Source organism: Otolemur garnettii, unplaced genomic scaffold (assembly GCF_000181295.1).
Source record: "Otolemur garnettii isolate 467f Iridium unplaced genomic scaffold, OtoGar3 scaffold00021, whole genome shotgun sequence".
In the NCBI taxonomy this organism is placed as follows: domain Eukaryota; kingdom Metazoa; phylum Chordata; class Mammalia; order Primates; family Galagidae; genus Otolemur; species Otolemur garnettii.
This window is the reverse complement of record NW_003852416.1, coordinates 24032060-24059732: the sequence shown is the minus strand read 5'-3', so window position 1 is coordinate 24059732 and position 27673 is coordinate 24032060. Positions and strand designations below refer to the sequence as shown.

Below are 27673 nucleotides of genomic sequence, written 5' to 3'. Positions count from 1 at the left end.
CACTCACCCCAGGTTTATTTTCCTTTCAGTCACCCAGTTCCTCAAACCTTGTCATCCCCCCTCTCAGGCCTTGAGGAGCTTAACTCACAAACCACCCACTAAAGAGGAATGCCCAGCCACAGGACTGGAGTTGATCTGAGGCCCACATAGTCCCTGACCCCCAAATGCCACCCTTCCATCTCTCCGTCTCTCAGCAAGCCAGACCCACTCAACAGAAGAAACACTCCCCCTGTGTCCTCACAAAACAATGCTTCTAGTCTGTTTCAGCTTCTAAATAGGAAAAGGTTCAACGAGAGCTCTCCAAGGCCAGGGACTGGGGAAGGGGAAAGTGGGGGTGACTGCAGAAGGGGTGCAGGGTTTCTTTTGGGGATGATGAAAAAGTTGCTGGGACAAGATAAGGGTGAGGTTACACAATGTTGTGAATGCACCTACAGCCTCTAAATGGTTAAATGGTAACTCTATGTAGTATGCATTTTTCCACAGAAAAAAAAGGTACCCAAAGACTTGCTGGAGCCTCATATTACCCTTTCGAGCTTCCTCGGCGCTGGTGTTTGTGGCTGTGGTGTTTGGCCAGCTCTCAGATGGCTGCTCTCCAAGCCCACCTAAAGGAATGGAGAAGAGAAGGAGGTGAGTATGCATCAGCCTTCCCTGCGCCAGGACTGCGGGATAAGGGTGCACACCTGGCCACCTATGATCACAGTCACCCTGAATCAGGAACATTGTTCAGCAAAGGTTTACTGGGCATCTCCCACATGCCCGGCACTGTTCTAGATGCAAGGGCAAAAGTGAACCTGCTTTTGATAACCACACACATCATTCACAATGAATAAAAGTATACTCTCTTTGATCCACTTAAAGGCACTCAGACTCAAACTTACAAAGTTAATAGGCAACCCCAAAGTCAGCCGCATACGAAAGGCCAAATGCAAAGACCCCCCAGGTCTGGAGCACACCTGGTACAAAGTGCAAGGAGAGTCACCAGCACTGCTGCTGAACACATGAGTGGTAGGTGGCTGCTGTCTTGGTATCCAAGGTACGCTCCAGGCTTTCTGGTTCCCCTTGGGGTGAGTCCCGTTTTTAAAAACTGCTGTGTTTATAAATTAGATTCTGAGACATTGTGTCCACTGAGGACAGTGGTGCCTGTGCACGTTTGCCAGCAGCCATCATCAATAAACCATGTTAACATTGGTCTCCATCAGGAAGATGGTCAATCACCAAATATTTATTTGACCTATTATGTGCCATGCTGAATCTAAGCACTGTGGATCCATCAGGGAACAAGACAGATGGATTCCTGCCCTCAAGATGTGTCCATTCTAAATAGGGAGCGGCACAATAAACAGCAAGTAAGAAAACAAATGAATAAGATAATTACAGGTTGGAAAATGCTCCAAAGAAGAGCATCAAGTAATTCAGTGCATGGTTAGACTGATGCTTACCTGGTAGTTGGAGGGGAGTGCATGGGGAGGTGGTGTTGGGGGTCAGATCTGAAAGTCAGGAAGATTCAGGGGGCACATGTGGAGATCTGGGATGGGGAAAGAGCCTGAACCTGGACTGCAGCCACCATGTGGAGGGGATACTGGCCAGAGGGGAAGGCCAGGTCCATAGGGCCTTGCCACCCAGGCTGTGTCCTTTGACTTTATTCTCTTTGTCACAAGGGCTTAAAGCAGAAGAGGGACGTGTTTTTATTTGTGTTTTAAAACATAGGTAAAAGTGAAAGCTAGGAGTTGAGTTAGGAACCCTGCAAGGGTCCACATGCCAGACAGTGATGTCATGGACCACACACTGCAAAAGAGGTTCTGGGACCTGTCCTGTTAGGGATTTGGTAGCAGGAGGAGGACTGGTGGGTTCCACATGAGGACTGACAGGGGCCTTGGGATCTGAGCAACTGGGTGGTAGTGACACCAGGGAGCAGATTTAGCAACCAAAAACAATATTTTTACGAACAAACAAAAATTTCTTGCATTTGTCTGGAAGCTTGCAGCTTACAGACCAGTTCCTAGTATCCCCTTTGACCCTAATGGGAGCACTCTGTGGCAGCTGTGGTGTAACCCCATTTTCCAGAGAAGAAAACTGAGGCACAAAATGATTTGCCCAGGTGTGCCCTGGGCCCAGGACACATTTCCTAGTCAGAAAACCCCACGATCTTCTCCATGCCCACAGCCAACAGCCTCCAGAGCTGCTCAACCAAGGTGTACACAGTACAGTGCCCCCTGACATGGAACCCACTCTGGGCCTGGATAATCCTAGGGACAGCCACATGGTCCTGCATCCCAACTCCAGACACACAGGCAACCCCCTCCCTCTGTGTGACGGTGACTGTGCAGTCAGGAGTGGCTGCAGCTGCCGGGCCTTCAGTTGAGAAGGTCCCACTAAGGCAAGGCAGAGACAGGAGACTCCGTGCCTGAGTCCCGCTGGTCCGCTGCCTCCTGGCCAAGCCGGAATCTGCTCACACACTCCCTGCAGCTGCTGGGGCGTTTGCTGCCAGCTCCCAGCCCTCTGGGTATTCTTCCAGTTGTGATATCATTTCCTCTGAAGCTAAAAGTCGGGGGAAATCCTGATGGTATGAAATCGTTCCCCAACAGAGGAATGTGCCACCTGTGGCGTGGCAGGGAGCCCAGCCCGGCCCTGAGCTGCTGAGCCTCCGCTCAGCTGTGCAAGTGCCTCTGAGAACTCGGGTGTCCACACTTTTCATCTGTCAAATGGGCTGTTGTGAGGACCAAATGAGGTAATGGGTTTATTTAGGCATCTGTTCATTCAACAAATATTTATCCGACACCTGCTCTGGGCCAGATGCTGCTTCTGTTGTTCAGGATACAACACTGAAGAAACTGTACCCTGACCTCATGGAAATTATATTCGGATGAAGGGTAGGGGAGAAAACCATAAACAGGCCGCTAGATATTTAAGTCAGCTGCTGATAAGTACTATAAAGAAAAGAAATGAGGGCAAGGGGGACAGGGAGCGTAAGGAGTCTGTGGGTGTCTGCAGAAGAGCATCCCAAATTGCGGGGACAGCAGGTGCACAGGCCCCGGTGGGAGCGTGCCTGGGTAGGGAGGTGGGTGCAACTGGGATAGAGCCAGCAAGATAGGGCAGTGGGCAGAGGAGGCCTGGAGGGTCTCTGGGGGCCTTGCAGGCCATTTCCAGGGCTTTGGCTTTTATTCTGGGTGAACTCTATGGGAACCAGAGGACATGGAAGGGCTTGGTAACTGCACCGATGTTTTACATAACAGTGGATGATGGCAGTAGTGGACAGGAGTTGCCATTTGAAATGAGCTTCCATAAAGCACTGGAAGCCCGGCATGGGGGGTTGGTGAGTTTAGACCTTGGTTCCTGCAAAAAGGACGTAGGAGTATAAAGAAAAACAAGGACCATAAGGGTCCCAGAGCACAGTCCAGGTTCAAGGTGCCCTGAGGGCTGTGATGGAGGAAGCCAAGGCTGGGAGAGATTGAGATTCAGTTCTGCAACAGGCAGAGGAGGAAAGGAGGTTGAGGACTCCTGATTATCTCAGCTCTCTGGTGCCTGAGGTTACCATAGGAGGAAGGCTCTGGAGGTGGGGAGCTCAGATGCCCTGCAGCAGATGTTTACTACAGGCCTATTATGGCACTGACCACAAGCTGAGAATTTCCCTTGCTTTGAATTTTGCAATTTAGGATCACAAACACCCAATGACAAAAGGCCCATGAACGTCCCTGTTTAATGGATAAGGAAATAAGGCCCCAAGAGATGAAATGACTCGCCTGCCTTGATGGCACAGAGATGGCTGTTAATGGTGACAGCTGCAGGAGCATAGGATTGGGGGTCTGACAGGATCCACCTTCTCAGCTTCAGATCCCCAAAAGAGAACGAGAGCAAGAGAGGGTCCTGGTACAAGCTGGAGATTCTCAAGAGACCTCCTGTCCATCCAAGATGTTTGTGAAAGGACATCCGAGGCTGTGGCCTTGGGAGTTGAGAACACATGTCCCTCCTCTGTCCTTACCAGTAAGAGGCAGTTCAGTCTTGTTTTAAAGAACAGCAGATCTCAGGCTTCCAGGGCTGTTGAGACCAGGATGTACCTGGAATTAATGTGGCTTGGCCACTGCTCTGGTGAAAGCCCTTCCGTGGCTCTCCACTGCCCTTGGGAATGAATTCTACCTCCCAGTGGACTGAGGGGAGGCCTCCTCTCCTGCCACCTCCCCATTGCCATCTATCCCTGGCACTAAGCTACCCAGAGTGCCTTGGCTTTCCAGCTTCCTCTTACTCATGCACCTTCCTCAGTCATACCCACGTCTTCACCCGGCCGAATCCTACTGGTCCTTTGCCGGTCCGCTGAGACACCACTTCCTCTGGGAAGCACCCCCTTGCTCCTCTTGGGTTAAAAGCCCTTCTTCTGTGTGCTCCCATTGCCCCCAGGCCGCATTCTCTACACTCACCAGGAGCCACTGGGATCTCCCGTTTACCCAACTGAAGCCATCCGGGTCTAGTTTTTAGCTTTTAGCATCTTGAAAGAAGGGGTCTAGTTTTGTCTAACAGTGAATACCCAGCACCAGCTTGGCACATGGAAGGTACTAAGTAACACACAGGAGGGAGAGAGGGAGGGAGGGATGGACAAATCAGCCAGGTAAACAGCGTTTAAAAAGAGAAGTCAATGATTTCTAACTCAGCTTAACTGTTGAAAGAATTTGTCTTTATCAGCTTTTATGGAGAGGGAGGCAGCTATTCTTAGAACAATGGCTCTCAGCCTTGACTAAGATCAATTTTGAATCACCTGGGAAGCCTTTAAAACAACACTGATGTCCAGGTCCCACCCCCAGAGGTTCTTAATTAATTGGTCTGGGGCAGGACTTGGGCACAGGTGGGGCAGGGCTTGGGCACAGGGAGTTTTAAAAACTCCCCCAGGTGATTGTAAGGTGTAGCCAGGACTGCGATTCGCTTCTCAAAGAACCCTGAAAGAGGAAGAAGCCTCCTCTCAGGCTGTTTTCTTACCACCCACCTTTCTCCTCCCAAACTCACCAAGAATGGAGGGCGTGGAGGGGGAGGCAGACACAACAAACACTGAGAAAAGTCGTATCTCACGTCTAAATGGATGCGAAGTGTTTCCCCGTTTCAGTAAAAGGCTGGCAAACAGAGGGAGACAGGTGTGGCTCTGCCTCTTCCTGCAGCTGTAGGCATCACAGAACAAAGAAGAGAGAAACAGCCCCGTGCAGACAAAGACGGGGGGCAGGAGAGGAGAACTTTCAGGCTATGGGGATATATTTTTCCTTGGGTGTGATTACAAGACAAAAAAAAGTTTAAAAAAAATACATAAATGTCCCCATATTTGATCTTTGCTTAATTACCTCTTCAGTGGGAGGATATGCAAAGACCTTGTAGATTTCATTAGTCACAGAGGTTTATTCAAACACCTCCTTTGCATAAGAAACCCAGGCTTACAGCTGGTCTCTGGGAAAGAATGCCCTCCAGGCCTTGAAAAGAGAGCTCCGGGGCTGTTTCAGCTCTCACTGAAACACAGCAGAGGTCAGCGCCCATGCCGCCTGGGGCCCGGCTGAAATGTTTCTATCCAGCATTTGCAATTCAATCCCACAGTTTCCTTTATGGAACAATTCACTAAATTCAGAGTTGTTCTTTTTTCTAATTCACCATATAATTCACCTCCCAAGTTCAATTAAGAAGCAATCTGTTAGCAACTTTGGGAGCAAGCTGCTTTTCTTTGGAAAAGCCCAATTTTCTTCCGCTCTTGACAAAAAGTGCCTTAATTATATGCATCATGAGACATTGATGTACACACAACGCCCCTCCACCATAATTAATGAAATATTAACTGTATACACCCAGAGACATCTAGGCAGAAAGAGAAGGGCTCTTCCAAAGCCCAAGAGGACAGAGCCTTGTGCCATAGATCAATACTGCCCGACTGAACAATATGCCAATGAATTAATAGTCAATGCTATATTCATAAACAAAACTTTATATTAATTATTCCTTCCATTCCTCATTCTTAAAGCCTAACATTGTTTGGTTCTTGGTTTCCTTGAACGCAAGACTAGCAAACATCATTTAACTTTAAATGCCAACTGGTTAGAGGTACTTCACATATGTTCTCTATTTAGTCGTCAAGCCAACTTTCTGAGAGCTGGGAATCCAGTTTACATGCAGGGTAACTGAGGCTTAGAGCAGTTAAGACATCACAGGACACACAGCTATTGAGTGGAGAAGTTGGGATTCTCTCTAGATGAGTCTGGTGTCAGAGCCCATCATGTCTGTCGCATGCTAAACAAACCCTGCCAGGGCACCTCACCCAGCACGTTTACTGACTTTTACAGAGCATATTTCAGCTTTGACCCGGCAGAGACAAACATAGCATAAAACTGCTTTGCTTTACTCTAGAAAAAAGAAAAAAATATTAATCTTCATCACCAGATCCTCAAAATCACTTTATTTCTAGACTATTCATTCTGTAACTCTTGGTCAAACACCTGCTCTGGACTGCACTGTGCTTCGTGGTGCCTATGCTCTAATGGAGAGGATAAAAATGAATAGTGAGATCATTTTGTGGATGGATTAAGCACTTTGAAGAAAGTTAAACAGAGTTTTATGACAGAGCAGTGGGGGATGAAAGCTCGTAACAGTCTCTCTGACTTGGTGACATTTTAGCTAAGTGATGAGAGGTAGACATCCATCTGGGGAAAGTATTCTAGCAAAAGCCAGACAAACCAAAATTGCAAGTAAAGAAGTCCTGAGGAAGGAAAATAAAATTCCAGTGTGGCTGGACCTGGGGCTGAGCACAGGTCTGGCAGGAGCTGTCGCCTGAGAGAAATGCAAGGCCCGATCAGGGCTAGCTCACTGGGCATGGGGATGGGAGGCCTTGAATCTCATCTTCACAACCATGTCTGCTGGGCCCTTAGGTCACATGTAATATACACAGCAATCTTATGAATAAGTAATATCATTCCTCCTTTACAGAGGCAAATGCTAAGATTCATGAATAAGTTGTCTAAGGTCACCCAGCTGGTCAGTGATTGAATTAGAATTCCAAGGTGGGCCTATGTGATCCAGAATCTGTGTTTGCTCAACCCCTGCCCTCTACCCTAGACCTGTACAGGTGTGGCCTGAGCAAGCATCCCAGCCATGAAACACCTGCGGATTCTGTCGGGAAGAGGTTTTAATTATTCTTTAGAAAAATAAAACATAAAAAGGCAAGGCCCCTTTAAAAGGATAATCCAGGAATGGACGAGGCAATCACTACGGTAATCAATGCGTAATCCTAAGCCATTCAATGCCAAGTGACTTCTGTATCTGTGCCAAATTCCAAATGCTACACAAGGGAGAGGGGAAATGAGTTAAAATATCATTGCCAGATTTTGTTAGTGAAATGATTTAATATTGGTGAGTGTATAACACAAGGGAAATTCTTATACCATTCTGGTGGAGGAGCACTATAAACTGGTAACTCATTATGAGGGAATTTCCCAAGATTTGCCAAAATCTTTTATCATAGGCAATAATATGACTTCTAGATAAGTGTACTAAGGAATCGATTGGCAATGAAGACAAAGGGTGTTTATCTCAACATTTCTTGTAATAAAAAAGACCAGCAACCACACCCCCAATGGGGATGGTGGTAAAATAAATGATGGTATGATAGAACACTATGTAACCTTTCAAACTGTTTTAGAGGAAAGTCTACTAAGTGGGAAGGTCTTCATATCGTAAGTAAAAAAAGCAAGTTAGGAAATAGTACCCAGTATGATTCCAACAGAATCTAGTATGTTCTGTCTTTTCCTAAAACGCATATACCAAAAACAAAGGGAAAAATACTGGATGGAAATACCTTCAGTGTCCATTGTGATTATCTTTGGCAACTCGGTGGATTTAATTTTCTTCTATACTTTTTTGTAATTTTCACATTTTGTTCAACATGTTACTTTTGTAATCAGGAAATAAAAGGATTTTTTGAAGGAAGAACTGGATTGCAGCATACGTTTTCCCTAAGAGCATGCACTCTGCGCTTTGTAGTGTACACAAGTGTGTATACGTGCACGCACACAGTTGCCGAGGAACCCTTTTGCTGATAGGAAAGAAACACAGTTATGTTTATGCATGTGGAAAAGTTGTAATCCGACCTTTTTTTCTTCTTTTCTGCTCTGATCACAGAAAGAACAAAATAATGAGTCTACACCTTGACAAGACAGAAAAGAGGAAAGCTCACGGGTGGGAAAGAGAGAGGGCCTGTTGTCTCAGAGGGTGCTGGGTGGGTTCTTCCGAGATCCAACCTTCCATTGTCCAGTCAAGGCCATGGAGATCCAACTTCCTCTTGTCCAGAAAAGGCTGTGACTTGTGATGCTTCTGGGTATAAAATATCAGGTCCCTCTGGCTTACTGTTTCATCCCATTCTGTACTTTCAGACTTCAGAACAGTTTTAGAGTCATTAATGATAATAATCACAAGCCAAGGAAAAAGTTCAAGTTCTCCTTAAAGCAGACTTAAAAAAAAAACAAGTTTAGGGTAAGAATCCATTGATAGCCACTGATAGTGAAAGGAATGTTCCCATAGCAACTGGTGTGTCTTTAAACCTTGCTCCATATGGTACTCACCTGTAACAATTTGCAATATTAAGTAACAGTTTAAAAAATTAACTAAGGATAGGTCGTAAGAAAAGGCAAGTGGCAAGGTGATGTGCAGCTGTCCTGTTAGCCCTGGGGGAGCGGGGCTGACTGGCCCAGACGCAAATGCAGGCGGGAGCTTCACTGAGAGAATGAATGATGCTGACTGGGCACTTCGCCTGTGCCAAGGACTGTGCTTGCTGCCTCACGTATTTTCTCATTTAGTTTTCAGCACAGTCCTATGAGCGAGAGACTATTACTATTACTAGCTTTAGTTACACAGGGAAGAAGTGAGGCTTAGAAAACTTTAAATAAGCCCCTCACAGTCACACAGCTAGTAAAGCCAGAACCCATCTGACTAGATAATTGACAGCCTTTATAATACGGGGTGAGAGAGTCCAACCTGATAATCATTAGCTAATATCCCAATAGCAAAGGTAAGGAAAATTCCAGTGTCTTGCTCCCTGGGCAAGAAGGCAAAAGGTCAGCTTCACAGGGCTCTCTGAGCACACATCTCAGGGACAGTCCTGAAGGCTCAGCGAGCTGTGTGTGAACTAAGGTATGAAGTTCCCAGGAGACAGGGGCAGGGCCTCTGAGGAAGAGAAGGGAAAGAAGAAAAGCTGGAAAAGGCAGAGGATGAAGGGGAGCCTGAGCTCCCAGGGAAGCTATCCCTGGAAGGCTACTCTCTGCCAACCTTGGGGAGCCCCACCCCACCAGGTGCTGCCCTAGACACAGGTACTGTTAGAGCTCTCAGCCCCCAAGGCAGGGATCAAACCAGATCGTCCCCAAAGACTGAGCAAATCCTTCCCGAGAATAGGAAGCACTCCGCTCCAGACATGAAGAAGGGCTCCTTCAGTTGCAGCCGAGTTCAGAACCTCTGGCTTCCCTCAGATCCATCCGCTGGTCAGGGCTCACCACCTGCCTGCTCAAATCAAATCAGTTTCCCAATGTGCTGAGGCACGTGAGAGACACAGCCCTGAACCAGACCCTGCCCCACCCACAGGAGCCTTGAAGAACAAAGAACAGTGAGAGCCGCCTGGTGAAGGAAATCTCACTCCCAACCTGGACGTCCAGGAGGTGGCCCTGAAGGACAAGAAGGGTCTCAACAAATGGAGATGAGAGGGAGTCAGGTAGGGTAGAACTCAGAAGGGAAATGATTGGTCCAGTTCGGTGGCAAAGCCTTTTAGGACTGAGTGATCTTTGGCAAGATAGTTAATGTCTCTGAGCCTCAATTTTCTCATCCATAAAAATGGGCATAATAAGGTTCTAATATTTTAGGTTCCGAGCAGTGCCTAATACATTGTCCGGCACATTGTAGGGACCCATAGGCTTACTGATGATTATTCTTTAGATGCTCTCAACCTCCTGTGTCTGGGGGGTACTAAGCTCTGGCCAGTACCAAGGCTAGACCAGACCTCCCTGCCTTCTCCTCGTGAAGCTCCCCACAGACCACAGAATCCTGCACCCCAGCCTCTCCAAATTAAGGACTGGCCAGAGCTCACCTGACAGAATGACAGCTTGTCTCTGTTTTATCCAGCGGCCAAACCATTAGCAGAGTGTGAGTGCACATTCTAGTGTCATTTAGAAGAGGACAGGGGTAGAAGGAGAGGAAGACAGACGAGAAAGAAGCCGCCACTCTTTCCCTGAAAGGAGCGATGGTCACCAGAACACCCAGTGGGGCTCGGCGCTTTCTGGTTCTGGGAAACTGTAGAGGGGCAGTGCTGGTCCTCAGAGGCTCCCAGGGGATCCACGAGGAGTTCTCTTTCACACAGACATCCAGAAGCTGCTAAGGGAGGTGCTTTCTAAAGCAGGAGTGGTCAGGTGGTGGCAGCAGCAGGGCCCTAGAGCGGCCTGGGGGTGGGGCAGGTGGGGAGGTCAGACCCACAGTCTTCATGGCTGCTGGTGACATAGGAAGGGAGCAGTAGGGACCTGGGAGCACAGCTGGGTGTGTATTTAAATCCTTCCCTGAAATCCTGAAGGCCAGAAACTGGACCAGAAGCTGAAAGCATATGAAGAAGACGCTGTAAGAATCTTCTCAGTCCCCATTTATTTCCTTCGGGGCTCACTGAGTATTGGCAGCAACAATCTTGCTTTTTGTGTAAGTGCTTATTTCCTGCCTCTTCCACACCTTGTAAAGGGAAGTGCCACCTTCTTCAAGGGTGTATCCCAGAACTGCGACAGTGCCAGTCCACGGGAGCACTGGGGAGAGAGGGCCTGGAGGATGTAGGGTCAGTGGGACTTTGATGCTGTTCCCACATGTAGCAGAACCATGGCAGGGCTAGGTACTTAGGAGACAGGTTGGCATGACTCAGTACCCAGCTAGACCTGAGAAGGGAGACGGAGGAAAAGTCTTGCTGAGCTGCCGCAGACTGGATAAAGTCACCCACTCACCTGTACTGCATGCTGAAATTTGCCAGTGGAAAGGAAAATTTAAGAGCACCCACCCAGAGTGGTCAACGTAAGGGACTTAGAGTAACTTTAATAGGAAACGTGTGTAACTGCAAGACAAGGCAAGAATTATGTATGCATTTTTATTATAATTTATAAAATTAAGAATAGGTTAAGGAGCGATATTCCACGTTTCTCAATGGAATGGGTAAATGCTATAAATGTGTCAATTTCCCCAATGAAGTTATGTGTTTAATGCAATCATGACCCACATTCTAAGAGGATTTTTTTTCAAAATCCCCTTATATTTTTGTAGAAAGTTATCCTCAAGTTCACCTGCAAGGATAAACAAGTGAAACTGTTTAAGAAATTTATAAAAATTAAGAGCAAGGGCAATGAGAAAGGATGTAGCCGCTAAATATTAAAACATAGAAAGAAGCTAACACGAGAGACACAGAGATGACTGGTCACAAATGCCAACACCACATATAAAACCACACCTGGTGATAAAAGAGGCATCAGCAGATGTGGTGAAAAATATGAAATAAATGGTGTTCAGATCATTGCTCAGAAATGGGTAGGAGGGGACTCAACCCTCACCCCAACTAAAACCCAAATGGATTGAAAGGATGAGAAATAAATTGTAAATATAAACAAACAAACCAGAGAAAAACTCTACCAAGAAAGAAGTTATTTTCCGATACAATAGGAATATTTTACCAAGTTTAGAAGTTTAAGAAAAAGAAAATTTAGTCTGACATAGTTAACGTCAAATATTGAAAGTTTCATATATGTTTAGTTTCTAAACCTTTAAATATTTCAAACTTTAAAAGTTTTGTAGTCCGACATATTTAACTTCAAATGTTAAAAGTTTGTGTGTATTTAATTTCTACGCCTTCAAACATTTTGACTAATTCCCCAAAATGAAATAAAAATCACCTATACACAGGAAATACCATTGAGGACGACAAATGGTTATTATCCATGTAACTGGCTCCTGCAGATCAGTGAGAAAAGCTTTGTATCCAATAGACACATGGATAAAGGAAATAGGCAAACAAATCGTAGGAGAAAAATTCTGATCTAGTAGATGCTATAGACTGAATGTTTGTTCCCCTCAAAAGTGATATGTTGAAATCCCAACCTCCGGCTTGGTGCCTGTAATAATTCAGCAGTTAGGGTGCCAGACACATACACTGAAGTTGGCGGGTTCGAACCCAGCCCGGGCCTGCCAAACAACTACAACAACAACAAAAAAAAAAAAATAGCCAGGCATTGTGGCAGGTGCCTGGAGTCCCAGCTACTTGGGAGGCTGAGGCACGAGAATCTCTTAACACCAAGAATTTGAGGTTGCTATGAGCTATGACACCACAGCACTTCACCAAGGGCAACATAATGAGACTCTGTCTCAAAAAAAATGAAAGAAAGAAAAGAAATCTCAACCTCCAGTGCAACAGCATCTGGAAGTGGGAGCTTTAGGAGGTGATTAGGTCACGCAGGCTCAGCTCTCATGAATGGATTAGAGCCCTTATGAAAGAGACACCCGGAAGTCCCCTCATTCCATTTGCCAGGTGAGGACACAGAGAAGTCACCATCTATGAAGGAAGCAGGCCCTCCCTAAACACCAAACCTGCTATCATCTTGATCTTAGACTCTGTAGCCTCCAGAACAGTGAGAAATAAATTGCTGTCATTTATAAGCCACCTATCTACAGTATTCCATTACAGCAGCCCAAGTGGACTTAGACAGTGATAATTATAGATGAAGGTTAGCCTTGAGAAATGAAGATAAAAGCAAAAACAAAGTACCATTTTCCATCTATTAGCAAAACAATAAATTTAATGGTGTTGCTCAATCATGGGAAGTCATGAGTGGAATTTTCATTTTAGTGAGGGGTCATTTATTCAGTAAATTTGAACATTTAAAATATGCCCATTACAAAACTAGGCACTGTGCACAGATCATTGGTAATTCACACATGGCAGACACAACCCATGGTCCAGAATGGGAGAAAGAAGCAGCAATGTGGGGACCCAAGGTCTCTTAGACCAGGGTTAATTAAGCTTGAGGAAAAGGCAGGAGGGAAAGGACAATGATCTGTGCATGGAGGTGGGGACCAGGGCAGCCTACCTGAGTCTGATTGCCACATCCCTTACCAATGTCTTCTCTCTCATTCATGTACTACACCCCCCATCCACCTGCCAATCACCATGAACTACACATGCCCTGCGCTGCTGGCTTCTCATGCCAAGTTCTCTCCTCCGTGCCTCTGTTCAGGCTTTGCCTAGCACCTGGCATGCCAGACAGTGCCACCCTGATCAAAATCCTTCAAGGCCCAGTTCAACCTCATCCATACAGCCATCTTCTCCATGCTTTGCTTTCATTTCCTTCATGGCCCTCTACTCATTCATTCCCTCCTTCAGCAAACTTTTCTGCAGCACCTCTCTGCCAGAATGGACCCTACGCTGTTACTGCTCTCAAAAGCCATCTGGCCCTGATCAAATCATGCCTATAGTACAATTCTTCGTGGCCCAGTCTATCACCCCGTGTACTCTCAGGACTAGAACAACATCCTGTATATCTCCACCTGTATGTTGTTCATAGCAGATGCTTACCAAATACATCCAGTTGAAGAAGCTGAATTGGACCGGCCAGTGCTTGCCTATTATCTATAGGTATTATTATTCTCCTCATTTTATAGATGAGGAAACTGAGGCTGAGTGAGGCAGAGCACGTGGTCTGTGGTCATTGTGACATTCAGCAGAGCTGAGAGGGTCTGCCTCCAACCACTTACACTCTGCCTCATGGCTCCTTCCCCTGGTATTGTAACAGGGGCAGTCAGAGGAAGAGAGAAACTCCCAGACAACGAAGAATAGTCAGTTAGGTACATTTTGTCCCGGAGAGAGAAGCTACAGTCAATTCTCAGTATTTGTGGCAGTTATGTTCCATGAAGTTGTGAAGTTACTACAAACACCAGATTAGTGAGTACTGAACCGCTGCTCCTAGGGAAGCAGTACGCAGTACGGTGTACACCAGACTGCTGTTTCCTATATGTAACAACATTCAGCAGTGTGTGCTCTCCTGGTCACATTTTCATCAGCTGATCAACATATAACCTTGTTTTGTGTGTTTCTGTTTAAAACCCCCATATTTAATACAGATTGTTGATTGATTCATTAACACTGAATTCATGGCCAATAGCTCTCTAGCTCATGCCTGAATGAAGCTTATTTAACACACAGATTTTCTCCATAAGGCCCGTCACAGCCTTTTGCTATCAGGAACACCAGTCAGCACTTCAGCGCTATACTTGGGGACCATTTTAAACAGCAAAATCACAGAAAGCACAAAAATGCTTTAAAAAAAAAACCCAGGGTGCTAAATATATCACAAGCAGGATACTTGTTTACAGTATGAGAGCTGAAGGAAGAGGGCAGATCATTCGGCCTCAGCTGGGAACATGCAAATTAGGCAACTCAAATTTTTTTCACTGCTTTACCATAAAAGTGCCAAGTATTAATTTTAGGGTTACAAATAAATTTTAGGGAGTAGGCAAATCCATAAACATGAAATCAAATTATGAGGACTGACTATAAAGAAGAGAAGAGAGAAGAGGGTTTGGGTCAGTGGTCCCTGGAGGCGACTGACGGGCTCCTTGTGGTCATATCCTCCCAGGCATCTCGCCTTCAGCTCCCAGTGCATTAGGAATGGGAAGGAACTCAGCTGTGGATCAAACGTTAGATTCAGAAGCAATAAAGGGGAGCCCTTGAGAAAGTGGCCATTGTGGCCCATCAGCACAAGACAGTCAAGGGCATTAGCAAGACCCTGAAGCTGAGGGCTCATGAGCTGAGTTCTCCGACCACCACAGTCCACTGGGCTGTGGGATCTCAGGACAATCTTTGATTCTTCTGAGTCCCTGTGTCCTTGACTGTATAAGGGTAGAAGAATCCCATTTGGTGATCCACAGAGCTATGGTGAGGTTGAATTGATACAAATAATGTAAAATGCCTTTTCCAGTCTCCTGGGGCTGGACACTATGGGAGATTTTCAGTGGCTATGATGAATGTGTGCCAGGCCGACTGTGTACCCATCTTCTTGGGGACCTCGGTCTGCAAGCGCAAGGCAGACATCTAGGAGGGCAAGGGCAGCTCCCTGGTCCACAGGGGAAATGAATGTGTCAGCTGGCCTCACTTGCTTGCCAATTTCACCAAGTGAGCTAAACTCATGGATAGAAAATAGTCATCTACCAACCAGCCAGGGCAGCAGAGCTGAGCCTTGTGGGGGCTGAGCCAGGGCTGCCGAGAAGTAGAAATCAGGAACTAGAGCCAATCAGGAAATCAGAGAAAGAACAAAGCAAAGACAGGAAGAGAAGAGCTCAGGGGGCTGAGCTCTCAGGTAACTGGAGAAGCCCAAGGCTCAGAGACAGGAACCCAGAGCCTGCTGAACAGAAACCTTCTATGAAGAAGCTGTGAGAACATGGAAAGACTCAATCCATGAGCAGTCACAGGTCAGGCTCTCCTGCAACCTGGAATGCTTGCCTTGTGAGCAGGGGCAGACTGCTCGCTTAGCACGGGCCAATACTGGCTGGCTGGTCATTTACCCAACAACTGTAACCTCTAGGAAGGCCGGGACGGTGATTCCACCAGGCCAGGCATCCTCAAACTATGGCCCACAGGCCACATGCAGCCCACCTAGGACATTTATCCGTCTTGTGGGGTGTTTTTGCCACCACTCCCTGTCATGCTTAGCAGTGACTCATCCTGGGGCCCACCATCCGGCCCTCCAATAGTCTGAGGGACAGTGAACTGGGCCCCTGTTTAAAAAGTTTGAGGACCCCTACACCAGGCCCTGCAGAATGCTGCCCATAACACTGACTGCATTAACAGTGTCTACACCACCTGCTTTCAAACAGGCTTTCAGGTCCTTTCAAGAGAAGACATATTTATAACACATATTTTAACATAGAAATAGAAAGTTTCTAAATGTAGGCAGAAATTCAAATAAATATACCCCAAAATAAAGTTAAATGGTTTAGAGACTGAGCGCTGAATTTAAATCTGAGCTCTAAAAGCAGAAAGGGGTTTCTCTCGACCTGACAAAAAAAAAGCTTTAGAAGAAGCACATACCAGGCCTTACAAAACTCTCAGGAGGATTTTATCACATGGCCTTTGCACAGACAAACAAATGACCAATGAAGATTTATGGATGTCTTAAAGAGCAGCAGGAGCTCAGGAAATCAACGCAAGAAAAGACCAAAGGAAAGAAGAGATTGGCCCAAGGGAGCTGGGGAAGAGAGATGGAAAGAGCCACCAGGAGCTCCATCACACACCTCTGGCCTTTTGGGGACACAAGCCAGCTCTGTTCAAGGACAGCAATGGCCTTAACTTTAAGAGATAAGGTCAGTAATTAGAGGTTCAGGTAACCAGTTCTTTCTTGGGTGATAGATAACATTTGTCAGTAAAAGGCAATGACCCCTTTGTTTCAGAAACATTAAAGCCTATTAATGGTCCATCCCATTGATTTGCTGGGACAAGAAGAGGCTGTTCTGATGCCAACACATGTGCAGGGTTCTAAACTCTCTCCTGCAAAACACCAAGTATGCCCTCTATCTGCCTTTTCAGTGCTTCCCAATGCCATCCAGTGCCCAGGACACAGCATGCTATATGACTAGCAGGTGCTAGAAACTGCAAGTTCAATAAAAAGAAGAAAAAATGCTCCAGAAGACTTTTCTGTGCTACCAGGTAATAGTTGAAGCTCTAGGACCCTCCTCTCTTGATGAAGAAGGGAGAGATGACTTTGACCAGTAACATGGGACTTGAAGACCTGAGGTGCTGCCCGTTACCCATAAGTCAAACAAGCAAACCATATCCCTAGAATTGGCACGGGGTGAGAAGGAGGCCCATGTGGTGTGAAAGATGAACAGGGAGAGGTGGGGACTGCGGCAGACCACAGAGCAGAGAGCCCAGCCCGTTGTTATGCAACTCTGTTGATTGTTGCCATGTGGGATTGCTGGACCAGTGTGGCCAAATCTTCCAACTTTTCAAGAGAAGCCAGAGTTCTGGATTTTTATGGGAAATCTGATTTTTTAATGTGGCCAGTACATTTAAAAAATGTAAGTGCTACAAAACAAACAAAACACATCTGCAGACCAGATTTGGCGGGTGGGCTGACCACTCAGAACCTCTGGGCTCGAGGGTGAATGGGAAGGTCATGGCTGTAGGTTATGCCAAGGTCAGAGAAGGCAGAGATTCCTTGGACAATAGAAGCCAAGGTCTAGGGATGAAAGAGGTGATGGAGACCCTGGGAAGCAGAAAGCAAGGGGCGGCAGGGGCTGGAGGTGGGCAGGATAAAATCCACAGGCTCAGCGCCAACGTTGGCTAGGGGTTCCTCGTCAGTATTTGTGGGCAAACTAGTTTCCTTAAAGGGGATCAAAGAAAAATAAGAGCACAGGATAGGATTTCACTGGCAACTCCATCCATCGCCATCATCACCTTCTCTCTCTGGATCCCCTAGGAAACTAGAGAAATAATGACCTGCAGCCTTCAGTGTAAACAGCCCCAGAAGAAATGTGACTTTGTCCAGGTCAGACTGCCTATCACCACAGGCTACCAGGACGAGGGCCTCATCCTGAACTCGCCCCAGCAGGGCCACCTGCAGGTGCTTAGGCTGTGTTCCCAGCCCTCAGGGTCTAGCCCACTTGTCATGAGGAATTCAGTTTCCCGTCCCTCAGGCAGCTCTGCTGTGGGAGACAGTCTGGGCTTTCTTCACCTTTTCTCTCTAGCTCACTGTTGTTTGCTGTTGTCTTCTAAGAAGGGACAAAGCAGGAGCTGCTACATTTCTGCCAACACCCCTGGGAGCCCAGTAGAGGATCTGTGGAAGGTCCCAGATTGGATGCGGTTCTTAAGCAGACTGTTCTGTAGTACCACCAGGCATCAAGTGAAATCTGCCAAAGACATCAAAGATGCATGCAGCAGACACCAAGTGTCTGGTCCCCATCACCCCAGGGAACTTGGCAAAAGAACCAAAAAAGACTCATTCTCGGCCCTCAGGAATTGTAGAGTCCAGTCCCCCATTTTGTAGATAAATCAAGTCCCCCTCAAGGTGAATGCCATCCCTAAGGTCTGCTATGCAGTGGGTAACTCTACGGATAACGACACTGGTTTTTGTTCATGCCCAGTAAGAAAAGTGCTTGGATAGTTAATGCATTTCCAACGAAGTCCAGTTTCCACATGTAACAAAAAGTATCCATCTACAAAAAGGCTAAGAGGGCAGTCCCTGTGGCTCAGTGAGTAGGGAGCCGGCCCCATATACCAAGGGTGGCGGGTTCAAACCTGGCCTCGGCCAAACTGCAATCAAAAAATAGCCGGGCGTTGTGGCAGGCACCTGGAATCCCAGCTACTCGGGAGGCTGAGGCAAGAGAATCACCTAAGCCCAAGAGCTGGAGGTTGCTGTGAGCTGTGACAAAGTGAGACTCTGTCTCTAAAAAAATAAACTCCTGTAGTCCCAGCTACTTGGGAGGCTGAGGCAGGAGAATCTCCTAAGCCCAGGAGTTGGAGGTTGCTGTGAGCTGTGACTCCACAGCACTCTACCAAGGGCAATAAAGTGAGACTCTGTCTCTAAAAATAAATAAAATAAACAAACTAACTAATTTTAAAAGGCTAAGAAATATAGAAGCAAAGTTACATAGCCTTATGAAAACTAAGAATGCTAAATTAAAAAATTTTAGGGAATGGTTACTTATTGAATAAAAAGATCCTTTCCTTTGTCAAAAGAGATTCACCCCAGTGTTCTTATAAGTCAAACTGAGAAACATTTTTTATATCTAGGCTACTGATACTGGACAAATTATTGAAGGATTACATAAATAAAAAGCCTATTAGCAGGGTTTATTTCATTTCATTCTGCTTTAAGCATCAACTACTATTTAAATTAAGAACAGGACATTTATTAAATTCCATTCAATAAATATAAATAAGTGCATACATAGTTAAAAGAGAGCAAAAGTAGAATTGGATTAAGAAAAGCTAAAAGAATCATGCTTAAGAAGATGAGGCACAATCTTACCGCTGGTCAAAGCTCAAAGGCAAAGATGGTCTTCTCATCCAGTATAAGCAGTCCCCAGCTCTTAGGAGGCTCTGTTCCCAAACCCCAAGTACTAAGATGGCTGATCTGGACTCACAAACTGTCTTCCCATGCAAATAGCATTATAAATGGCAAAGTGGGAGTGGGATTACCAGGCTTGGCCCTGAAAGCCAGGTGAACCCAGAAGGAATCTGGACCCCCCAGGGTCAGTTCACTCACCCCTCAACTCCCCAAACCAGTGGCTGTTGTATCCTTCACTCTGCTCTGGGGACAGACACGGACCTGCCACCTGCTCCCGTTACACCTTCATTCCCCTGTTCTCCTACCCCCAGGCTCATCAGTCTTCTGCTTCCTTCACTTCATAACTCCCTTCCTTACACACCCCTTCCACTCTCAGGACTTCTGCAGCACCCCTGCCAAGGCAGGTACCACCAGCATTCAGTGCTACAGGGAACCCTTCATGTGAGCAATCATGGTATGGACTCGAGTGGGGCTGTATGGGAGCAGGCGTGAAGAACAGGGGACCAAACCCAAGAGGTACTCTGTGGCCCCTGAGAGGAGGCCAATTTTCCAATTCTGAATCCAGTCCCCAAGAGGCCAGCTCCACTCAGCTTCTACCCTTAGATGGCCATGAGAATATATTCCTAAAAGAAGCTTGAGCTGTCTTGAGTGGGATTCTGTGTCTCACAACTAAAAGAGATTTGCCTAGCACATCAGGTCCTTAACTCCTGTTTACTCCAGTTTCTCCAGCTAGTCTCCCCACATTAATTCAGGCTCCCAGGTTTGGGGTGCCTAAGCATGACAGCTCCCTGGATGGGTACTCAAGAGTAGTCACCACCCATGCCTGCCTGGCTCTGCGCCCCACTATGGCTCCAGGGGGACTCCCAGCCCAGTTTCTCTAAATGCTGACAAATGTGGTCATAATAAAAATCAACTTAAAGGTGAATTTACTTTTCCCAACACTTCAAGTTCTCAGTGAACTCTGGCTGCAATCCAAGTTATAAGTCAGCCCCTGAACGAGGCCCCAGAGGATAAGATGATAGAATCCTTATGTTGCATTCTTTTTTCCTTCCCGAAGAGCAGATGTGCGCTTTATCAGATGCCTCTTTATCATCTCAAATCATCTTACTAAATTAAAAACTTTATGGCTGGAATAACAGCCAGGCCCTGCTGTTCCTCCACTGATGTCCTCCTCCTCTCCCGCCAGCACCTGTTGTCCATGGCCGAGCCGGGCTGTGGCTCAGTCGGAGGCTTCTCAGGAGTTCGGACTCAATATCTGAGGGTCTCTCCACACCTCAGTCTCACCTTGGCTCTGGCTCTGACCTAAGCCCTGATCTTTGCAGATTTCTGCTTTGTTTCTCACTCCTGCCTCATCCTATTCTCTTGGGCCAACTCTCTGCCTTGGTGTCCCCCTAACCTCCACTTCCCACAACAGCCAGGGATTCTTGCCCTTATTCTTTTGAGCCCCCAGCATAGAACTTTACTAAAGGCTTTTCTGGTGCTATTTGCCTGGGCCTCTGACCTGTACACTCTGGGTTCCCTATGTCCCTGCCCTGCCTCAGGCCAGGCCCTGTGCCCTGGGGGACCCCAGCACAAACCTCTGCCCGGATGACAGCTGTCACCTGGGTCCTTCCCTCCAGGTGTGGGTTCTGCCTGCTTGAGAGGTCAATGGTGCCCAGCACCAGCCAGCATTCTCTGTGTCCCTCCCTCCAGCCTGTCCCATCCCTCCTATCCTCCCAGAGTACAACAATCATCATTTCTGTCATTAAAATACAATCTCCTTAGTGGTGGGAGACGAATTGGTCATTGCCATATCCATGGTGACCAGCACAGGAGTGGTTACCAATTAGCATTTGGAAAGACAGAGGGAGAGAGGCAGCAGAGGCATAGGGTTGGGCGGGAGGAGTGTGGCAGACCAGAAGTCCAGTGCATAAAGATCAACTTCTAAATAACCTTTTAAAAAATTTCATGTTTTTTTTTTTCTTTTGAGACAGTCTCATTCTGTTGCCCTGGGTAGAGTGCCCTGGTATGATTATAGCTCACAGCAACTTCAAACTCGGGCTCAAGCCATCCTCTTGCCTCAGCCTCCTGAGTAGCTGAGACTACAGGTGCCTGCCACAACACCTGGTTAATTTTTCTGTTTTTAGTAGAAACAGGGTCTTGCTCTTGCTCAAACTCCAGCTCAAGTGATCCTCCCACCTCAGCTTCCCAGATTATAGCCCTGAGCCACCTCACCCAGCAAAAGATCAAGTTCTAAAATGTGGGTGCTGAGAAGTTTCCTGGGCAGGGCAGGGTGACACTTAAGGCCAGCTGACCTGGTAGGTCTAGGAAGACAAAGGCTGAAAGGAACCCCAGGGGGATGAGCAGGACCCTGGCAGGCTCTCTTTGGTTTGTAGAAGACCTAAGGACCACATTTTCCATCTGGTAATCTGTACAAAGGGGCCCATACAGAGAAGCTATTGATGACTGCCTTTTCCTGACACTCCCTGCAAGGCGTTGTGGGCCTGCCCAGCACCTCTAAACATGAGAACTACTTTTGTTTCTGGTGCCACCCCAGCTGGGAGTCTGAGGCATCACCTATCACAACAAACCGCGGTACTCCTGAAAGCCTCTTGGGCAAGCAGGGAGCAGGCCTGGCCACCACACAGCCCTGGGCCTCCCCATCCCGTTCACATGGGAGCGTCTGGCTCTGTCTGTGTACCCAGTCTGATGCTAGAAGGAAAGGAGGAGGACCAAGAGCAAACAAGTCACCACTGTCAATGGGCTGGTTGAAGAGGACAGGCAGACACCAAATGGCAACTGAGAATAAGGGCGGCTAGGATGGGGTGCAGACCCCACAAGCCCACGGGACTCATCCTCATCCCCCACCAGCACGAGGGGGCAGGGTTAAGGGTAGTGCCAGCAGCTATTTCTGGAAGCAATGGAGTCTAGAGGCTAAAAGAAGGGCTTCTGCCATTCCACAGACGAGTCCTAATCTTGACTCTGCCAGTGACTGGCAGTGTACTCCCCGGCAGCACACTCGCCTCTCTGAACACCGACTTTCACAGCCATAGGCACTAACAGTACCTACCACACAGAGCTGCGGAGTGCAGCCTGAGATCACACATATGAAGCATGTAGCCCATAGTTAACACAACCAATGGCAGTTATTATCATTCTTTTTCTTATTATGCACAAGGAGCCAGCACCTGATCCACTTTCAAGTTTCTCTTTGACCAACTCTGTGAGGACCCCAGAGTTGGACCAGGGCCTAGGAGACCATCTTTAAGTTGGAGATTAATACAGAGATTCCCTTTGTGCTGGTTGGGATCCAAATCCAATGGTCTGATCAGAGCACATTGGTGCAGACCAGCTCTTAAGCACCCCCAAAGGCATGACTGGCAAAGCACCGTCATGAAGAACTACAGGACACACAAGTGTGTAGGAAGCCGGGGGTCTGAGACCCAGGTGGGCCAGAGAGAAGACAAGTTAAGAGAGCCAGCAAAGGAACACCTACTGACTGCGGGCGTTACTGTTATTTTTCTGGTGTCAGGCCATGCTCTCCCTACCAAACTTAATACCCACCACAAGGCAGGGATTATTACTCCACTTTCAAATAACAAATGAGTTGTCCCCAGTCCCACAGCTAATTTGCACAGAGCCCGAAACATAAACTCAGCCTGCCTGATGACGACACCCACATCTTTCCACACCGCAGCCCTTTGAGGGCCTGATGCCCACATGAACACCCCCAATGGCAGGCCAGCACATGGAAAAGTGGCACTGTGGGTCAGAATTTCACAACTTGACATCTATGGAGTAAACTGGTTTTTTGTTTTTTGTTTTTTGTTTTTGAGACAGAGTCTCACTTTGTTGCCCTCAGGAGAGTGCTGTGGTGTCACAGCTTACAACAACCTCGAACTCTTGGGCTCAAGTATTTCTCTTGCCTCAGCCTCCCAAGTAGCTGGGACTATAGGTGCCTGTCACAGCACCTGGCTATTTTTAGAGATGGGGTCTTATTCTTTCTTAGGCTGGTCTCAAACCCGTGAGCTCAGAATATCCACCCATCTCATTCTCCCAGAGTGTTAGGATTATAGGCATGAACCACCACACCTGGCCTAACCTTTCAACACTGCAAGCAAAATTATGAGATTGTGTGTGTGTGTGTGTGTATATCTGTGAGAAGGGCTGGTCATGTCCACTGGATTCTAAAGGATGTCTGTGAACCTCAAAACACTTGGGAAAAAAGTCACCAGGACCCCTCCACTCCCAGCTCTCGAAGAGACAGTGGCAGGATAGGGATGAGTACAGGAGTCTACGGCCAGTCCCCTGTCCTCCTGCAGTTTTCCAGAAGGGTGGCCCCCACAGCACAGGCACCTAGATGTTTCCAAGATGGCACTTGCAGTGCAGGATGTGACAGAAGGTGGCGTGGAATCCAGTGAGCTGGCCCAGCCAGAACTCCACCTGGCATCCATTCCTGACAGGCCATTGCCCCCCTGCCAGACTACCACAGGGAGCCAGCACTGGCACATTCTTACCTGGCAGCATTCCCACCACACAAAGAAAATAAGTAAAATGATGATGCCAAGTCTATTAAGTGTGGGGAATGTCTCCATAGGGGTAGAAGCTGAAAAAAAATCACAACCTATCCACAAATTCACTCACGAGTCCCAAAGTTACAAATATTCTGGAAACAGAGACATGTTAGGGCTCTTTTTAGACCCTCTGCTCTGGGACGGCAGGAATCCCGACTCCAATAGAGTCCTGTGATTGGGGCATTTGAGAGTCTCCTGGGTATGCATTAGCCTTCCGTGCCTAAATTTAGTCTATGATGCCTCATAGCCTTTGGTTTCCCACTTTTCTCTAACCTGAAACACCAGAGCTTAAATCCAGATCTGGCTTGAAAGAAATGAGAACGTGGTTTCATCATTCCCCGCCCCCCCATCAGAGGGAACACTGAGACCAAGTGAGGGCACAGTGGGAAGAGGTGCTATAGGAGCCAAAGGGTCTGTGGGCAAAGAGACCCCATGATTCAGAGGCGAGGCCAAGAGGAGACACAAGCTATCCAAAGTTATGTCTTGGACTCTCTCCTGCTAATTTGCTATTTTGAATCCGGATGCCCAAAGCACTGGGGTTATGCAGATGTCCCACACAGATGGCAAGAGTTTAGGAAGCAGGGATTTAGAGCAAGGTTGGTTTCTTAAATAGCGATGGACATGGCCCAAAGGCTCAGAATAGATGAGGCGGGAAACGTCAGCTTCCCTCAGAGCCAATAAGTAATTAAAACCGATTCCCCTCTCAGAGTCCTCATTATAAAGATCAAGAAATCAGATCCAAAAAAAAAAAAAAAAAAGAAATCAGATCCACTATCCGGACTGAGACAAGCGCAAGACCAGATTTCCTCTCCAGGTACATTTGTAGAGCCAACCCTGGCTTCCTGGGCTCTTCAGGGAAGAAAGAAACAAACAGAAAGAGCAAGGGTCCACGCTCAGGCTTCTGCCAGCCTGTGTGCTTGAGAGGAGAGTCGTCTCTGCACTCAGGAACCAGGCGGTCAGGTTCCGCCACTGCCACACTGAGAGGATCCCAGAGGATCGGAAAGTGTGTGTGTGCCTGCATGTGTGTCTGTGTGTGTCTCCTGCTAAGCACTTCCTTCACTACACGGCTAATCCGATTAGCAGCTTTAGGAAACTCTGCAATGTTCATTCAAGGGCCCCATTCATAGCTCAGCCTGGCCCATGCCTGCCCAGAACCCCCATTCTTCTCACTGCAAACAAAACGCGCACAGAAGGACTTTCTCTCCCTGCAGAACACGCTCTCACCTCCCTGCCCACACACATCTGAGATGCGACTGCCACGTCCTCTGGCAGCTCCAGTGGCAGAGGAATGGGTCTGTCAGAAAATGAGGGAAAAAATAAAGCCCTCTCAATGCCAAGCACAAAATGAGGCCAATTCTAACGGTGCCGTCCACCCAGGCAGGCTCCTCCAGCTGGCAGCTGCGCTGATGAGTGAAGAGGTGTCACTAACGCACACCAGAGGCAGAGCCTCAGATGGGTCATTGAACCTTTGTCAGGGCCTCCGTTTCTTCATGTGTAGAATGGGCCCTTTGAATAGAGGCAGCAGCTGGAACAGAAGGCCAGGAGGAAGGAAGCTCAGAGCACGGACAGACACAGCATCTTTGCATTTGGCTGGAGGACCAGAGGAGGGAGGGAGCCTGGTCACTTGGATGGTATACAGAGCATGAAGGGTCTTACAGGTCCAACTGAGGAATGTCTCTACACGCAGTGGAAGCCACTAAAGGGTTCCAAGGAGCACAGTTATATTAGTTTGCTAGGACTGCCATACAAATTTCCACAAGCTGAGTGGCTGACAACAGAAATCTATTCTCTCACAGTCTTGGAGGTTCACAGTCTGAAATATAGGTGTGGGCAGGGCCGTGCCCCCTTCAGGGGCTCTAGGGAAGGGTCCTCCCTTGTCTCTGCCTAGCTGTGGCAGCTGCCAACAGTCCTTGGCATTCTCCACCTCTAGCTGCACCACTCCCACCCTGCCTCTGTCTTCACAGGGCCTTTCTCTCTCTGTCTCTGTGTCCTCTCCTCTTACAAGGGCACCAGTCATTGAATTTAGGGCCCTAAATCCAGGATGATCTCATCTCAAGGTTCTTAGCTAATTAAATCTACAAAGACCCTATCTCCGAATAAGGTTACGTTCTGAGGTTCCAAGTGGACGTGAATTTCAGGAGGACAATGTTCAACCTAGCACAGTGGTTGCCAGGATGCCACAGAGAAGCTGGAAGCAGAGGCAGCCAGAAACTGTCAAAAAATCAGTGCAGCCTGAGGCCCCAGACGGAACAGCAGCAGTGCTCCCTGCTGGGAGGCCCAAGACCTTCCGTGGCTTTTGTGGTGGCCAGTGCAGTCCCCTGAGTGGGCTCTTAAGCCAATCCAAGCACAGGGGTTTGCTCACCTCTTGGCACAGAAAGACCAGCTTACTTCACAGTGACTGCAGAGGAATCTATCTGTACTCTGTTCTCTGCCCTTCCTAGCAGGCGATAGGTGGGCAGGTTGGCACAGTAGGGGACACAACTGCCTGGGAGTTGGGAAACCTGGGTTCTAGCCCTGATTCTGCCACTGACTGGGCATATTTGACATACGAGGCCAATGAGGTCGCCTCTAGGGCAACTGACATCTATTTATTCTGCAGCCAGGGAAGCCGTTCCAAGTTTACAGGACAAACCAGGAAGGAGACCTCAGGGGTTGCCCTGCAGGTTTCTGGGCCCCACCCCCACATATCTCACCAGGGACTTTGGTCCTCTTCCCTTGAGCCCACTTTCCCACCCCCACCAAAAGAAAAAGGGGCACTTCCCACAGCTTGGTAATGAGGTTAACCTATATCTAAGAATACATCTTTTCACACATTTGGAAGGAGGAAGAGAGGGGAAAAGTGTGGTTCCTTTATAATTATTTTTTAAAAAATTAAAGCAAATGTTTAAAGATATATGCGCAAAGTTATTTACAGCAGCATTGGGTGCAACAGGAAAAAAGTTACAGAAGAAATGGGAAACAACTTTCAGGTCCATCTGTTAAGGGCTTGGTGGGATAAATTATGGCAGAGTTGCATATGGGACCACTACTGTCATTAAAATAACAAGAGAGGCCACACGTCCTGCATGACAAGACGTCCATGAGGTAGAGTTAACTGGAAAACACAGGTTACACCCAAGCATGTTGAGTGAAATCCCCAATCCCTCACACACACACAGTCCTGTGCACACACATACACACCAAAATACACACACCCATGAACACACATACATGTACACACATGCACACACCCTGAGCACATTAAGACAGGAAAGAACCCAACAAACAGGTAATGATGGGACTCCCTACAGCTGGGGTAACAGGAGATTTTCACTTTCTACATCATACAATTATGAGCTGTTAGACTTTTTTTTTTTTTTAACAACAAGCAGTATTAGTTTAATCAGCTAAAGCAATAAAAAGTATTCCCATTCTAGCAATAAAATAACTATTTGAGATAGATGCAAAGTACTATTGGCCCTCAGAGAAAAACGATCAGGATAAAAGTCACTTTGCCATAAAAACACACCAGAAAAAAAAAAATCCAGCTAAAGGAGGAGATGCCAGGTGTTGTTTCAAAGCCCCCAAATTCCCGCCACACGTGGCAAATTCCCCCAACTCTCCATCTCAATTGTAAACCGGCCCAGGTCAGTCTTCTCTCTGTGAATATTAATACTGAGGAGGAGGAGGCAGAGTGGCATTTATTAAGCATTTATACGAGCCACGCACTGTGCTAAGCACTTCACACAGATTCTTTGTTTTCATCCTCATGACATCCTCTGAGGTAAGGATTATTACTGTTCCCATTTGACAAATAAAGGAACTGAGGCCCAGCATAAGGACTCAAGCCCAGGCAGTCTGACCCTAAAACCTGTGACTGAGCAAAGCCCCATGGGAGCAATGGCTCCAGGGTCTGCCCCTCCCCCTCCTCCACCTTCTCCTCTCACTAATATTGACCAGCACCTTCCGGGTTCAAGGTGCTGGATCACCTGGGGAATCCAAGAGCAATATTACGTAGAGTCTGTGCTCCATCAGTTCTTCTATCAGTTCGCAGGGGAAAATGAAAAG

At 47.4% G+C, this 27673-nt stretch overlaps 1 protein-coding gene across 1 annotated transcript in view; it reads right to left on the bottom strand.

The window, feature by feature from the left end:
* Nucleotides 1-27673, bottom strand: part of TLL2 (tolloid like 2) — a 134407-nt gene that overhangs the window by 76374 nt on the left and 30360 nt on the right. The window contains exon 3 of the mRNA XM_003787305.2: nt 525-602. Coding sequence (XP_003787353.1) covers nt 525-602 — 78 coding nt within the window. The remainder of the gene's footprint in view (nt 1-524; nt 603-27673) is intronic.